We start from the raw sequence: 14,432 nt of genomic DNA, 5'->3' as shown, positions 1-14,432 counted from the left end.
GGACTTTCAAGGATGGGCTTGTGCTGGGTATCCAGTTTTCTGAAGGCCCAGACCCTCCCTCATCTTGCCTAGTTTGCCACGAGGGCAGCTGAGGGGCATGGACTTCTATACCCACACCACTGTGTTATAGTCACACAAACATACAGACATGCAGTCTTTCTCTCTCCCTCCTTCACTTCGTTCCCTTCCCTCTCTAATGCCCCTGCTCAGCTGCCTGCTCACTATGTCTGAGTTTTGCCGGTCCAGGGTCCAGATCTTGCCTGTCTTAAGTTCCTGCCTGGTCCCCCAGGACAGCTCAGACTTCAGCTGTCACTCCCTATAAGGACAGGCTGAGGGCTACCACCCAGGGAACTGGACAACTGCAGAGTAAGCCTAGGCAGCCTGGTGGTGATTCAAATACCTCCTTCCTTCCAGCCTAGGCACCAGGAGGCTTGCTCTGCTGAGGATGCTGCATCTTGAGAACTTTGTGCCACATTCTTGGCCAAAGGCTGGGGGGTCTGAGCCATCCTAGGCATGTGGGTTCTGCCAATGCAGCAGAAACCATAGATGCCAGAGGAAGAAACACCTTTTATAGATCAGCAGAGGTGCTAGGTGTTGTGAATGGCTCTGGGCCAAGAATTTGCCTATTGCTCTGTATCAGGCCTTCCTAGGCACCACTTTTGCTTTCCTGATTGATTGGCAGAGTCAGTAGGACCCAGAACCCATTCTGATGCCACTGCTGGCAGCTCCTAGGCTATCTGGTGGGCAATCATATTTCTGAGATGAAAGAACCTTAGAGATGGTCAGACTGCCTAGGTTGGTGTCACTTGGCTTGGCCTCTGGGTTTCCCTCTACTACCTGGTCTGATAGGCAGAGTCCAGGGAAGCAATATGATCAGTACTCTGTTATTGACATCAGGCACTGGATGCCTGGGATAAGAGTGAAGGCAGGAGAGGTGGGGTGGGTCTTCAGGTTGCATAGGATGGAGCAAATGGGATGAAGTGAAGTGAACAAATGAGGTCCTCACAGTCCCACACCCAGAGAGCAAGTCTTTGGAGGCCTAAACCAGATGGGGCAGCAGGAAGTAGAACCTCAGCAGCCATAGCTATGACACAGAGTGCAGCTGTGATAGCTGGGCACCCCCTTTACTGGTACATCTCTAAACCGTGGCATATCTACCACAGGGTGTGAACTGTGACAGAGGTTCTGTCCCCCAAGGTCACAGTCTCTGTCACAGAAGCTCCTTCCCAGATGCTACCTCAGACCTCCAGGGGGAATTACCAGAGATTGACCAAGTATTGGGGTGGTAGCTGGTAGTAAAGGCCCTAGATCAGGTTGGGCCCAGCCACAGAGGTAGGAAGCTCTGAATGTGAGAGGACTACATGCCCCAAGAGAGGGTCCTGGTTGAGACTAAGTTAAAGATATCAGCACATTGGGAGTATTTAGATTCTGTGCACAACTGACTGCAACAGGTGCAGAAGCCTCCCAGTGGTGTCCTGAGCTATGTAGGATCCTACCTACTTCCTCGGCCTCCATAAAGGACCCCGAGCCAAAGTACATGCCAGGGTCTTGGGCATTCATTTGTGTGCATGTGTCTTTGTATATGTTGTGTGCTTCTGTTGGTACCTCTCCATGTGGTTTCTATGTATTTCTAACCCTCACTTCTCTTGGACCCCAGAGACACCCATTTTCAGTTCTGGAAACTTGAGCTGCTGAGGAGTCTGATTTATTTTAAGATCTACTGAGAGAAACCTGTTTGGTCACCTGAGGTTATCTGACCAGCTGCTCAAGAGCAGGATGGGGAGGGGGGTTCAGCATGCATGACAGATGAGGAAGTCTGGTGTCTTCTAGGTCAGTTTGCCCTTGCAGCTTCCCCAGGGAGCAGTGGATTAAAGGAAGGCAGGGATCTGCCTTTGTCCCTCAAGCCCAGCTCAGTCAGGGGTCCTGGAAGAGGGGGTGGGGGTCTTCAGATCAGCCTTGCCAAGCGCAAGAAAAAGAGTAGGTGGTCCTAAAGAGTTGGGTATTACTGTCTCCAGCTCATGGAACTTTCTAGGATTCCAACAGGGGAGGCCCAGGGCTTAGGCTCCTGACCAAATATACAGTTAGGGCCTAGAGAGTGGCATCTTCTCTGAGCACCCAGGCTATCCCTGCGGGCAATTTCCTCTACAAGAACTGGGGAGCTCCTACTGTGGGCTCTAGAGTTTTCACTGCTGCATTTTATCCACTTTAGATTCATAGTTATGTTCTCTTTGGAAATGTGGATTTGGTAAAGTCAGGAAGAGACCCCTATGGACTGTGTTCCTTCCCAGGCTCTGGTGCTGTGCAGGGCTCAAGAGGCTGGAGTAAGAGACAGCCTTGGGCAAGTAAGTCACTGCTGGGCATTGGGGTAAAGCCTGATCCTGCCGTGCCTGGCTTCCACAGACACTGCATGCCAGTAACAGGCACAGCTGGGAATCAGCTTGTCCCCTACTCTTGCCAACTGCCTCCCTTTCTGGGCAAATTCATCCTTGGCGACTGCTAGACACTACCACTGAGGGGACAGTGCTTGCAGAGAGAAAGGCAGTTTAGGCGTTCCAGGATCCCCATGAAGCCTGGGTGGAGGAGTCCTTCAGGTCCAGGGCTTGGGGTCCTGAAGGTATGGTTAGGGAGACCCAAGGGGCAGCCCCGCTTGGATGACCTTCACCTGGAAGGCCCCAATCTCTCCTGGGATGTTGGTCGTAACTAACTCATCCCAGGAGGAGGAAGCCTTGCTGCTATGGCCGGGAGGCAGCTGCGCTCAGAGTCGGCAGTTTGCAGAAAAGGCTTGGAGGGTTGCTCTTCTCCGGGTTCAAGGGGACAATACTGGGTCTGTAACCCTGTCCCCACATCCCGAAGCCGCCCTAGGTGGGTCTGCCGGGTCGAGGCGGGAGCGGGCGCGGACTTGGCACGCAGGGCGGGTCATCTGTGCCATGCCTGCGGAGAAGGAACGAGTCGCCCCCCACCCCCGACTCCCGCCCGGTTCCCCGCTTCCCAGAGGCGGTGTTTTCTAGCAGCCGCCACGCACGCGCAGGCCAGCGCCAGTGGGTCATCACCGGTGGAATGGTAGGTAGCGCACAGCTCCTCCCCATCGCCAGGGGGCGCCGCTTCGCGCCATTCATCCCTATGGCGCACGCGCTCTCCTGGCTTCACCGCCTTGGTTGTACTTCCGGCGCGAAGGTCGCGGACAAGATGGTTCCCCCGGTGCAGGTCTCTCCGCTCATCAAGGTGAACCCGGTTTCACGACCTGTTCGCAGTGCTAAGGGCCCCCGTGTGTCCCTCCTCGAGTCCCCGTCTCGGCGTCCCCACCCTTGAGCCTGCGGGCTGTGACCTCTCCCTGAAGTCTCCTCCCCGAGTGCCCGCCACTCGGGGACAACCCCCCCCCCCTTCTTGATCTCAGCCCCCGAGACCCCCAGGCCCCGGGGATTGCGTCTTCTGCTCTTTAATCTAACGTCCTGTTCTGCAGCTCGGCCGATACTCCGCCCTGGTCCTCGGCATGGCCTATGGAGCCAAGCGCTACAGTGAGTGCGGGGACCCAGGGGGCGGGCCGCGGGGTTCGGGGTGAGAGCCGGGCGGCTTAGCTGGATGGCAAAGGTCTGCAACTCCGCAACCTCCTGGGCGGGAGACGCGGCGGCCTGTAGGGGGTAGGTGGGCAGAGCTACCCCAGGATTTGGAGTCTGCTCTTTTCACGAAGCAGCATTTTCGGGGAAGTTAATTGTTCCCACTCCCCAGGTTACCTAAAACCCCGGGCTGAAGAGGAGAGGAGGGTGGCAGCGGAGGAAAAGAAGAGACTGGATGAACTGAAACGGATCGAGAGAGAACGGGCAGAAGGTACGGGTTTTCAGCCTTCCTTCCTTGGTTTTCCGGAAGCTATTGCTCAGTAAAAGGGGCGTTGTCTCTCCTCCCCGGCCCCACGTTTCCCATGCAGTCTGCAGAGCTTTCTTGGAGTTTGTGGGGCATGTTGTAGCTTCTCTTGGGGGAGGCCCACGCCTCAGGTTGGCAGCTGCCCTAGGCATTACCTCAGAGAGGCCTCCGCTGAGCAGGCTTCTCAGTTGACTCTTCTCCGTTGACTTCCTGCAGGGTTGCGTTCTGTGGAGTGGGCAGAGGGGAGGCGAGGGTTGGTTTGGTCAAGCGTAGTCAGGTTCTCTTGGAATTAGATTCTGGATTGTTTAAAACGGAAGCCCTGGAATCCTTCTGAGTGAGTATAGTGTGTGACACAGTCTTTTATGACCCTTTCAGCTCAAGATGACAGCATATTCAAGTGAAGCACCAGCGAGCTTGGCTTTCTCCAGCCCCCAAGGATGAATAAAGATTTGTCATTGTGTGGTGCTCTGGTCTCCTGTCCTTACTGCCTTGGATGTTGGCCTCCAGGCTCTAGCTCTACAGTTGTATGTGACTTTTCATCGGGCCTGGTGGGGGTTGGGGGGGTGGGAAGAAGAGGGAATTCAAGGGAACCAATTATCTTTACCTGACATAGACATAAGTGCAGCCCAGAAACACATGGGAAGCACAGAAGGAGGGAGTACGGTGGGAAGGCCCAGTTGGGGTGCCAAGATGCTAGGGTAATAGAGTGGCTCAGCCTCCTGGGTACAGGTAGTTTTGCTTTGCTCCGCTCTGGGCTTTTGTTAATCAGCTCAGGCCCCTGGACTGGCAGAGGAGGCACTGGTAGACAAGTGGGGGTTGATGTTCTCATAGCAATATGAGTTGTCTGCCCCCAACGCTCAGTATTCTCCTGGATGCTGTATGTGACCTAAAGGTGAGTACATGTAGGTTGTACTGCCCTTCCAGATTCATGGGTTCCTTTAAGCTGACAGCTGGCCAACCTCTGGTTTTGTGGTTTGGAGTAGACAGGTGGGTGTTACTTCTTAGTTCTGTGCCTTGAGCAAGTTTCCTAGGGTTAGAGCCCAGGTTTTTGTTTATACTGTGAGTTGGTCCACAAATGTAAAGAGAAGCAGCATGTACATATTTCAACGCCCTATATTTGGTTTCTGGGGATGAGTGAAGGACCATTCTCCCCCCAAGTAGCCCCTCAGTTGGTATCCCAGCATTTGGGTTTCTTGTCACCCATAGTTTCTAAGGAGATGAAAATTATGTTCTACCATGTGCACAGATAACTGTGCTGGGTATATTCTTTCCCAGAAATGGTCCCATCTAGTTAGGAGAGTAAATGCTTTGGGCTCCTCACAAGTTTGTTCTCTGCCAGACAATGCACATTTCAAAGGTGAGTCTCGTGAAGTTCCATTGGACTTCTGCCTCTGGTCTGCCTTCCAGACTCCCCTACACTGTTGACAGTAGATACAGCTGCTAGCTCCTTCCTCCATGAGGATCTCAGACAGTCCCACCCAGGCATTCAGTACAGGTCATTCCCATTCAGACCACTCCCAGCTGATCTCAGCTTTGCTTAGTCTCATCCAGGAGTTTCCCAATAAGTCAAATATGAAGTGTGATCAAATGATGTGAGTACATAAAGAATAGGCAAGTTGCTTTCTCTATTTTATTCTGAACTTCTGGGCATGACTGAGGCAGATGATCCTGATGGATACTGTCTACTTACATATACATGAGTAGAAAGCTGATTTTAGATATAGTTCACAGACCCTTCGCACAGATCTCTGTGGGGACTGTATCAAATGAGTATCGTGGGCTATACCATTTAAATTAATCATAGTTGGCTTTTAGTTTGTAAAAATACCATAAAAATTTCAAAATATCCAAAATTATGTTCAGTCTTTTTTTCCCCTTCCTAAAGTCTTATACCAAACCGCCAGAGGCAGAGTCCATATCCAGTGGTTGAGTAGCAAGAGGGACCAGAAGCCCCTGGACAGGTCTCACAGGATACAGCAGGTTGAGGACTTGGGTGTTGGGCCACCATTGCAAATTTCTGTGCCCACTGTAAGAGAAGATAGATAATGACTGACAGCTTTGCCTGCAGTCTGCATCTTGTGTCTGATTCATGTGTCCTTTACCACCCCCTGCAGGTAAAAGGGCTAAACCAGGACTGTTGCCAACCCAAGCCAAGTATGGGCTGAGCCTTGCTAAATGCTTGAGCCCCTGTGGTCATTGTGCCCTGATTACTCTTGAGTCCTGGCCTCCTATGACCCTGAAGCCGCATTGTTCAATATAGTGTTCCAGTGGCCCTAGAGAGCCACTGGGCCAGGGTAGTCAAGCCCTGGAAAAGACAAGGAGTGTTGTTGCACTTCTGATCTGGGGCACATGATGTAGAGTAGCACTGGGCAGGACTTGCTCAGCTCACTGATTTCCTGTTTTTGTCTTTGTTGTGTTTCAAGCTTGCTATTTTGTTTCTGAGGGAGGGATTACAAGCATGTGCCACTACACCTGGTAAGGAACCGCTACTTAATGAACCAGAACTTCAGATCAGTGAGCTTGCCTCCCTTGTGTAGGAATATGCTAGTATTTCGGGCTCAGTGAGAGGGCCTTTTAGTCTGGTCTGTTGTCTGTGTGACATGAACAGCTGTGTCCCTCAAGGGACAGGATGGATAGGGCATCCCTTGGCTCCAGAGCTTTGGGGCTGTCTGAAATAGCTGCCTTTCTTGATTTCTTAATTTCTACTATGTCACAGCATTGACTTGGGGGGAGGGTGACCATCCCAGTCCACAGAGGGTCCCAGACCTTTCTTGGCTGCTACTCTGTCATCCTCCTCCTTTTCCTCTTCAAGGGCCTTGACTTTGGCCTCATACTCATCAGTTAGTGCTTTCCACTCCTTCCTGTTGTTTTGCAGTTGGTCATACATAGGCAGGATCTCTTCATGGAAACGGGAAAACTCCTAGAGGGAACTGAGAAGTCACCATGCTGTCCCTTTGCTCCTGGAAGGCTCATAGCCCTTGAGGGCCCCAGGTCTCCCTACCACCAGCCTCACTGAACTGAGGATGCTGTTCTAGAATTGAGAGGCTGTATGCCTTGGTTAACAGTTTTTGTTATCTGTTGCAGATTTATTTTAAAAATCATAAGGACATTGGGGTGAGGTAGGACATTGCCTGACACTGCCCTCAAAGCAGCCCCTCTTAGCATTGGTCACTATGCTGCAAAGACTGATCCTGAATCCTGTATGATCTATTGTTTAGTACAGGGCCAGCATGAGCCCAGTCTCTCCACCCTCATCAGACCTATTTCATTTGGGACTCCCAGGTGATTGTGACCTATAGTTGACTAGCATAGGGGAGAACCGCTGAGGTGTGTGTTCCTTTACAGAAAAGCTGTATGGAGGAAGACAGTCTAGGAATTTGTGCAAGAGGGAGCTATGGGATGGGTGCTTATGATTCAGTATTAGGAAGAGGATCCCAAGAGTAGAACAGAGACTGTCACCTGCAGGAAAGCTGGGAGCTCCAGCAGATAGGCCGCAGCTGCTTTCATATAGTATGGATGGGCTGAGAAAGACCAGGCCCTATAGTGAGGCTGTGACTTGTGGCCATATCAGGAGGGAGGGTCCTTAGTTCTGCCTGCCTGGCTGGTCAGGGTTGTCTTTACTTGGAACAAGACAGCATCTACCTTACAGTGTGGGGTCTGTCACTGCTGAGTAGAATTAGAGCAGCTTGGAACTGGGGTGTTACGCATTATATCAGATAAGGGCTCTGTAGTTAGAGCCCCATCTTGTCTCTCCAAGCTCCTGCCTTATGTCTTTGGGCCAAATAGCAGAACTTAGAGTTTGGTAGCACTTTGGTTCTTGCCCAGCTGGTAGCAATATGGCTGTTCTTGTGGTCTGCAGATTGTACATGGTAGAACGTGCCAGTGGGGATACACAGACTGAGGCTTGCCTTCAAGGGTTCACAGGTACCTGGCAGGCAAGCTGCAGTAATTTTCCCAAAGACAGTGTGCCCATTGTGGGTAAGAGGTACACTCTGAAGCAGGGATGTTGGAGGTGAGCAAAGACATTTTAGGAATATACTCAATGCTTCTGAAAGACAATTACAAATTTGGGGCTAGGCCATGGACTGGGCAGGCTGGGATGGGTGCTGTGGTAGTCTCCCCCCATCTGCCCTATCAGATAGGGTGGGCATCACACAAATGTCCTTGTGAGGTCACTGTTGGGTCCAGCCTCTGTCCTGCCTGCTCTTGGCCAGTCCACCCCGGCCAACGTGGAACATCCTTGCTGTTCACCTTATACACAAATGTGCATACAAAGTCGATGAAGCCAACTTGCAGCTTGGGGAGCTCAGCTGCTTGGTTCCGGTCCATCATGGGCTTGTGGAAAAAACATAGACAGATGACATGGGTGCTGCTTCTCCCTGTGAGGCTTTGCTAGTTGGCCAAGACCCCTTTCCTGCTGAGTCTGCCCCAAGCCTGCTTCAAACAGTTCTTCACACTGACTGGAGCTGACTTTGGAGATAAAACCCGTGTCCATCTCATCCCCATGTAGTCAGAGCAGCCCTATGTTGTTCTAGTTCTTGTTGCGGTACCATACCTGGTGCTAGCCATGGATTCTAACTCTAACCTTCATTGCACCATTGTTCATTGTCACTCCTGCCCCTGCTTTTCACACACTTGCCCTGGGATTACCCTTTCCAACATTGCCCTCCTCAGACTGTCCTGCCCAGGTGATATATTCTACAGCTGCCCAGACCATAGGAGCTCTTTCTTGTGAGCTACAACTTCCAGTTTTCGTGACCTTCTATCCATGCTTTCTATCTTCTACAAGACGCCAGGTTACTCACACTCATGCCGCAGGACCCTACAAATCAAGGTTAAGACACCCAAGATCCCAGATCCTTAAGGTCTGGAGTAGTACAAAGGATTGTTAATGACATGTCATGGTAAAAATTCTGGAAGCCGCACTCACAATGGGCTGTTGATCCAAGACTGTCCTTTCCAAGTCTCCTTGTTCCCAGAACTCAGCAGCCACCAGAAGGGCGACCTGAGGACACACAAAGGTCACAGTGGGGCTGGTGTTCAGGAGCAGTAGGCCTTTCCCTCTGGGCTCTGCTGGGCAGTGTATCTCATTGCTGCACTTAGACATTGCTTTGCAAACCAGCAGCCTTTTCCCTGTGGCTCCCTAGGTGCAGAACCAGGATGCCTGTGAGGGCTACTCTGGGTCCAGACAGTTAGTCCTGACCTTGCTCTGGATTTCCCAGGGCTTGGTGATAGCAGACAGGTCACATGCAGTCATCATCATGGCCCTGTGGGTGGACAACATATCACATGTTACTACTGTGATCCTTCTGAGCAGAGTGAACACATTTTCTCATCGGCTCCCTGAGATCAGCCCAGGGAAGGTGCCCGTCCCACATTACCACCTTGTAAGTGAAGAAGGTTCCTGAGGGTGAAGCAAGTGATGAAGGGCAATCAGGAGGATAGACTGTGACAGGGCCTTTGTTCTCAGGCCTTGATAAGCCATTTAGAGAGAATTATTCTTGTTTCGGTGCTTCTTTCTCTGGAGTCAGGGAGGTCTGCATGATTAAGTGGCCAACAGTGGACCTGCCACTTACATGACTATTTCTTTCCGAGTTGTCTCTAGGGATAGGTACTCAATCCAGCTCTTCTTGTCTTCATAGTTCTTAGATTCATCCACAATTTTCTGGAACATTGCTCTCTTCCTGGACTCGAGAAGGAGGGAAGGGTGGGTGGCAGAGTGGTCATGTCTATCCTAGGTCTTCCCAGGACCCTACCTGTGTCTCCTGCCTCTAATGGAACCTTACTTGAAGTAGAGGGCCAGGTCAGTGGCAATGATGGCAATGTCCATGAGGTGGATTACGTGTTCATGCTGTCGCCGGTTCAGATTCTGGTAGATGTTCAGGCTCTATGGGGGCCAGAATTGGTCTCAGGGTTGTAGCAGGTGCTGCCTGTGGTTCTCTTGTCTTTGACTCTTAGGACCTGGCCAATCTGCTCCTCTCGTCCCAACATGGTCCTTAATTGTGTGACCCCAGATCAGCCTGACTCAGGTCTGCTTCTTCAAGCCAGGATGTCCCTCCTTTTCCTCCCTTGGTGTCTGCCGTCTGCCACTGCCTAAGAGGGTCCTGTCTTCCTTCACCTACTGCCATAGCTTATTGTACCCTCAGCCTCCAGGGACCATTCTTGGTTACTGCCTGCTTGGAAGCAAGCCCACCCTATGTGGCACTCTCATGCTGCCAAACTCATGTTTCCCAGGGTCTCTTGCCCACCTGCCCTAGCCCAGAGGAGGACCCAGCACTGAATCAGGAACGAACCTCCTCTGCTAGCAGGAACTTCCCGAACTCCAGATGGTGCCGTTCCAGAATGGAGGAGCCATGTAGCTTGGCTAGGGGATTTTGGGATCTGTTACATATTTTATTTAAAAAACAGTATTAGAAGGCAGTGGGATGAGGCCTGACCCACCCTGGTACGGTACCCTCAAGGTGGACTTCCTCAGTACGGGTTGTCAGGCTGTAAAGACTGACCCCCAGGCCATATGACTTGTGGTTCAATATTCCCACCATGAGCCTGTTTTCCCCCCAGCCTACTTCATCTGGTACAGGTTGTTGGTGCCGCGGTGGTCAATGTCATGACACAGGCCAGCCGTGACCATGGCGAAGGCCTCCAGGTCTGTGTAGTAGTGCTTCAGTTTGCCTGTCTGTGGGGACAGTTCCAGTTCTGGATCCCACCACTGGCCTAGCTCTCTGGCTTCAGAGGGCAGGAGTGGGGGAGTGTGGAATTTCCCAAATCCACGTTCCCTCTACCTACTGCTGGGTCAGGGTAAACACATGGGCACCCTTGGACTGGGAGGGAGTTGGCTATGGTTACTGCCCCAACCCTGTGAGTCACCCTGTCCCACCCCAGCTATATACCATCAGTAGTGTGAACATGGTCTGGGCTACGTTGAAGCCATGGCGCCAGTTGTGGTAGGCAATTCTCCGGTAGGCTTTGCTGACAGAGAATAGGAACCGCACAAGGACCTGGGGGAGCAGAGGACACATGGGCTCTGGGAGCCACACCTGAGTCTACCCAACACCACACTGTGCCATACCTATCATTGTACCCCTATATCCTAGGCCCCCAAACTTCCCTGGCTCTTGTCCCATTGGTTCCTTCCTGTGTAGGAAGGGATCTCTCAGGACAGTGTTATGAACAGCCCCAGCCACTGGAAATTTGTGGCCTTTATGACTGATACCGCAAATGGAAAGAGACTCCTGGGGATGTGGGATACTTTTGGAGGAAAAAAATCAGTTTTGGGGCTGAACATTTGAATGGGCCAAATTTGAGGCCTGTGAGCAGGGAGGTGGGATACCGTCTAGACATTTATCTCTGAGCAAAAAAGAATGTAAGCCAAAGAAGGTTTTGTTGCTTCCATCATGACATTTAGAGTCAGAAAATTATTTGGAAATATTTTTATTCTGTTAATATTTTCTACAAGTTTTTCTATTCTGTTTTCTCTTAGCATTTAGTAAAATTTCTTTTAGAAATGCTAGCCTGTCACTCCTGTTCTCTGAGGAGGATAAGAGATGATTGATCTTTCATGTAGTTGTGCAGACACAGGTATGGAGGTGGATACAGGACAGAGTGAGAAACTCAGGGAGGCAAGGGACTGTGGGACCCAGAGCTGGAATAGCAATTCTTTCCTCCCACTGGTAATCCCTGAGAGGCTTTCCTATGGGCAAACCTAGAGGATGCTGTGTATTTTCGATCTGGGTAAGTGGCTGTTGCAATTCCCTGTGCATGCCATGAGAAACTCCCTGTTATGTCCCTATGATGTCCTAATGAAAAAAATTATCTGTAACACCTAATAATGAAACCTTCTATCCATGTGTCCACCCACCCAATCACTTACTATAGTTATATTTGCTGTGTATATTTTACTAGTTCTGTGATGAACATGTTTGTCCCAAGTACTTCCTGTGGACTTGGAACCCTCCTCCACATGCCTTTTAGCTCTTGGGGGATCTGGAAACCTCAGCCACATCCTCCCACCTCCTTGGGTCCTAGAACCTCTGACCATATCTCCCTACCTCCTGGGGAATCTGGAACTTGCAGACCACACCCAGCTCATAGTACATCTGGATGCCACACTTGACTAGCTCCATCTCTGTGCACTCCAGGTCAGAGAAGTGGAACTCATAGATGTCAAATTTGGTGGGCCCTGGAAGTTCTTCCTTCTGTAAAAGAGATTATGGGCCGAGAGATGCGGGCCTGCTGCTGTCCCACTGGTTCTTAACCTTTCTCCTCTCTGAATCCTTTGTCCAGGAAGACAACCCAAGCATCCCTGGTGATGTCTGCCCTCCAGTTATTCTATAGTTTACTCATAATGCTCTGGCCCATCTTTTCCTACTGTGTCCTTCTGCCAGGTGACCTGACAGTGAGGAGCTTGCCCTACTTGGTGGCAATGATGTTAGGGAAGCAAACACAAGGATATGCACATGAAAAGTTACATAGGCCAAACGTGGATTTAGACCCAGCCATGTGAATACATGGGCACATATGTGTATACTCATGCCACACAGAACCATTGGTGTTTAGAACTTGTTGAGCATATTCATAAACTCCAAGACTGCATAGTAAGACAAATATCCCTGGTACTTCTGATAAACTGTACAAGTTATAGAAAAAGGTAGGTGTCATATAACTACCAAGTTGATCAAGAGGTGCTCTTTGGGACACACACAAACATGCATCTGTATGTGCCTGCATAAACACATGCATACAAACACTGGCGTACACGTGGGCACAGATGTATCTACACTAGGGCCTACAAACACCTGGTCACTCCTGTAGGGAGATAGTACAGATGGACACAGCTCAAATTGCACCTGCAGATCTAAAACATGGATAGTTCTGGAAAACACCGAGGAAATAGGCAGACAGAGACACTCAGGGCAGGTATCAAGTAAACTCCAGTTGGGCAAACCCTTATAGTCAGAATCGTCATCTCTGCTAGGGAGCGTTGATACACCTACTCAGGTAGCACTAATATGAGAGGATGTTGTGCGGGTCAGGTTCCTTTATCCCAGGGAGGACTTTCTCTTCCCACTCACAAGAATAGCTGATGTCCACTGAACGATAGGGAAGGTTCTCACCAAGATTTTCCCCAGTTCATCCTCCTCACAGTCAGCAGGCTCTTTCCCCAGGCGGTCCCTTGTTGGCTAACAAAGAATAACAGGTGAGTTGTGGGAGAGAGGGACAGTGTTATCTTCTACCCCATGTGACAGGGTAACAATATCACCTCTATCTCAGGATTGACAGACAGTGACCCTTTCATTCCATTTCATTCATGACAGAGAGACTGCATCATCTCTCCCCTACAAGGGACAGAATGACGGTGTCACCTTCACCCCATGTCTATGACAGAGTGACTGTCACCTTCACCCTGTGTGGCAGAATGACAGTATCATGTCCACAAATGTGTCAGTGATGGCATCACATTTGCCCATGTGACAGTGACAACATCACCTTCACCCTGTGAATGTGATAAAGTGATGTTATCACCTTCACCATGGAGGATGTTGAGGGATCCCTGAGCCCTGAAGGACAGCAGTCTCTTTGAACTCAGACACCCTCAATTCCAGACACAGGTGGTCAGTGCCTGGGAGCCCTGGCATTCCTTCCTTTCTCTGCACTGTTCTCAGTGCCACACATGGATTATAGATGGAATCATGAGATGATCTAGGAAGGCTTTGGTCACACCTACTCACTACTTAGGATGAGGCACAAGGACAGTCTCTGGGCTGTGCAGAATGTGGTGCCAGAGTTGGACCCAGCAATTGAATCCTAGGGATGTGTCCTAACCACTGAATGCTCTACTTCCCCCAGACAGATGGGCCCCATAGAATGCCATGTTCAGTAGTACCAAGATTGTCTGGATTTCGTCTTTGTCGCATCTCACATGGTACAGAACCATGTCCTGGGCGATGTCCTTACGGTTCTCCAGCTTGTTCATCTTCTCATATGTGTCTGTGTTCAGCACCGACCATCCTAGGAACTGTGTCAGGGACTGGGAGGCAGGTAGCAATGTTACACCATTTGCTGTGCACTCTGGTGAGCTATATCTGTGTTTTATACCTGTGACTCAGTGGCCCAGATTGCTACAGCACAGAGGCCTCCAGGGATGGAACCTTAGAAATGTCTTTGTTCCCTTCTCTCTGTCTTAGTGTTGGGTAGGTTCTGGATGTATGTGGAGAGGGACCATGCTCTCTCATATCGCACACCATCATACAGGGGCACCTCTGAAGCCATACCTGGTACTGGATATTTACCTCCATGAGAACTTCATCTTGATCATCAAAAGGTTTCCCATCTTTCCTGTTGTAGAAGGTTGCCACCCCTACAATCTCCTCCTTCTTGCTGACGATGGGCATGGAGAGAACATTCTTGATCATCCACCCAGAGTCATCCAGGGGCCCCTCCTGTAGGGAGCAGAGGCAAAACTGAGGGTTGTTCCAGGTATGGCCCTGGCCGGAGCTTATTGCCCCAGGAGGGTGGATCTTATTTGTTCAGCCCTCAAGCTGTGCTAATGGGCTCTTGGGCTGGGTCTTCACCTA

The 14,432-nt window shown here is 50.7% G+C and overlaps 2 protein-coding genes across 4 annotated transcripts in view; one reads left to right on the top strand and one right to left on the bottom strand.

The window, feature by feature from the left end:
- The first annotated feature begins 3,107 nt into the window (after window positions 1-3,107).
- On the top strand, window positions 3,108-4,323 carry Atp5me (ATP synthase membrane subunit e). Its single transcript, XM_008823763.3, has 4 exons — window positions 3,108-3,222; window positions 3,461-3,515; window positions 3,727-3,825; window positions 4,234-4,323. The coding sequence occupies exons 1-4, from the start codon at window positions 3,121-3,123 to the stop codon at window positions 4,257-4,259; spliced, it is 282 nt and encodes a 93-aa protein (XP_008821985.2). The 5' UTR covers window positions 3,108-3,120; the 3' UTR covers window positions 4,260-4,323.
- Window positions 4,324-5,646: 1,323 nt separating this feature from the next.
- Window positions 5,647-14,432, bottom strand: part of Pde6b (phosphodiesterase 6B) — a 39,999-nt gene continuing 31,213 nt past the window's right edge. For 2 of the 3 annotated variants that reach the window (XM_029556068.1, XM_029555764.1), the window contains 14 exons: window positions 14,148-14,297; window positions 13,742-13,885; window positions 12,972-13,037; window positions 11,907-12,053; window positions 10,749-10,856; window positions 10,425-10,534; window positions 10,152-10,239; window positions 9,645-9,745; window positions 9,435-9,542; window positions 9,062-9,125; window positions 8,789-8,863; window positions 8,110-8,193; window positions 6,693-6,778; window positions 5,668-5,884 (listed from right to left, as the gene is read on the bottom strand). In XM_029556068.1, coding sequence (XP_029411928.1) covers window positions 5,746-5,884; window positions 6,693-6,778; window positions 8,110-8,193; window positions 8,789-8,863; window positions 9,062-9,125; window positions 9,435-9,542; window positions 9,645-9,745; window positions 10,152-10,239; window positions 10,425-10,534; window positions 10,749-10,856; window positions 11,907-12,053; window positions 12,972-13,037; window positions 13,742-13,885; window positions 14,148-14,270 — 1,443 coding nt within the window. In that variant the 5' untranslated portion in view covers window positions 14,271-14,297 and the 3' untranslated portion in view covers window positions 5,668-5,745. Of the gene's footprint in view, window positions 5,885-6,624; window positions 6,779-8,109; window positions 8,194-8,788; window positions 8,864-9,061; window positions 9,126-9,434; window positions 9,543-9,644; window positions 9,746-10,151; window positions 10,240-10,424; window positions 10,535-10,748; window positions 10,857-11,906; window positions 12,054-12,971; window positions 13,038-13,741; window positions 13,886-14,147; window positions 14,298-14,432 lie in introns of all 3 variants that reach the window. The other variant, XM_008822774.1, reaches the window with a different exon arrangement.

This window comes from Nannospalax galili, unplaced genomic scaffold (assembly GCF_000622305.1).
Source record: "Nannospalax galili isolate Female #2095 unplaced genomic scaffold, S.galili_v1.0 scaffold1630, whole genome shotgun sequence".
NCBI classification, from domain to species: domain Eukaryota; kingdom Metazoa; phylum Chordata; class Mammalia; order Rodentia; family Spalacidae; genus Nannospalax; species Nannospalax galili.
This window is presented reverse-complemented; position numbering and strand designations above follow the sequence as displayed.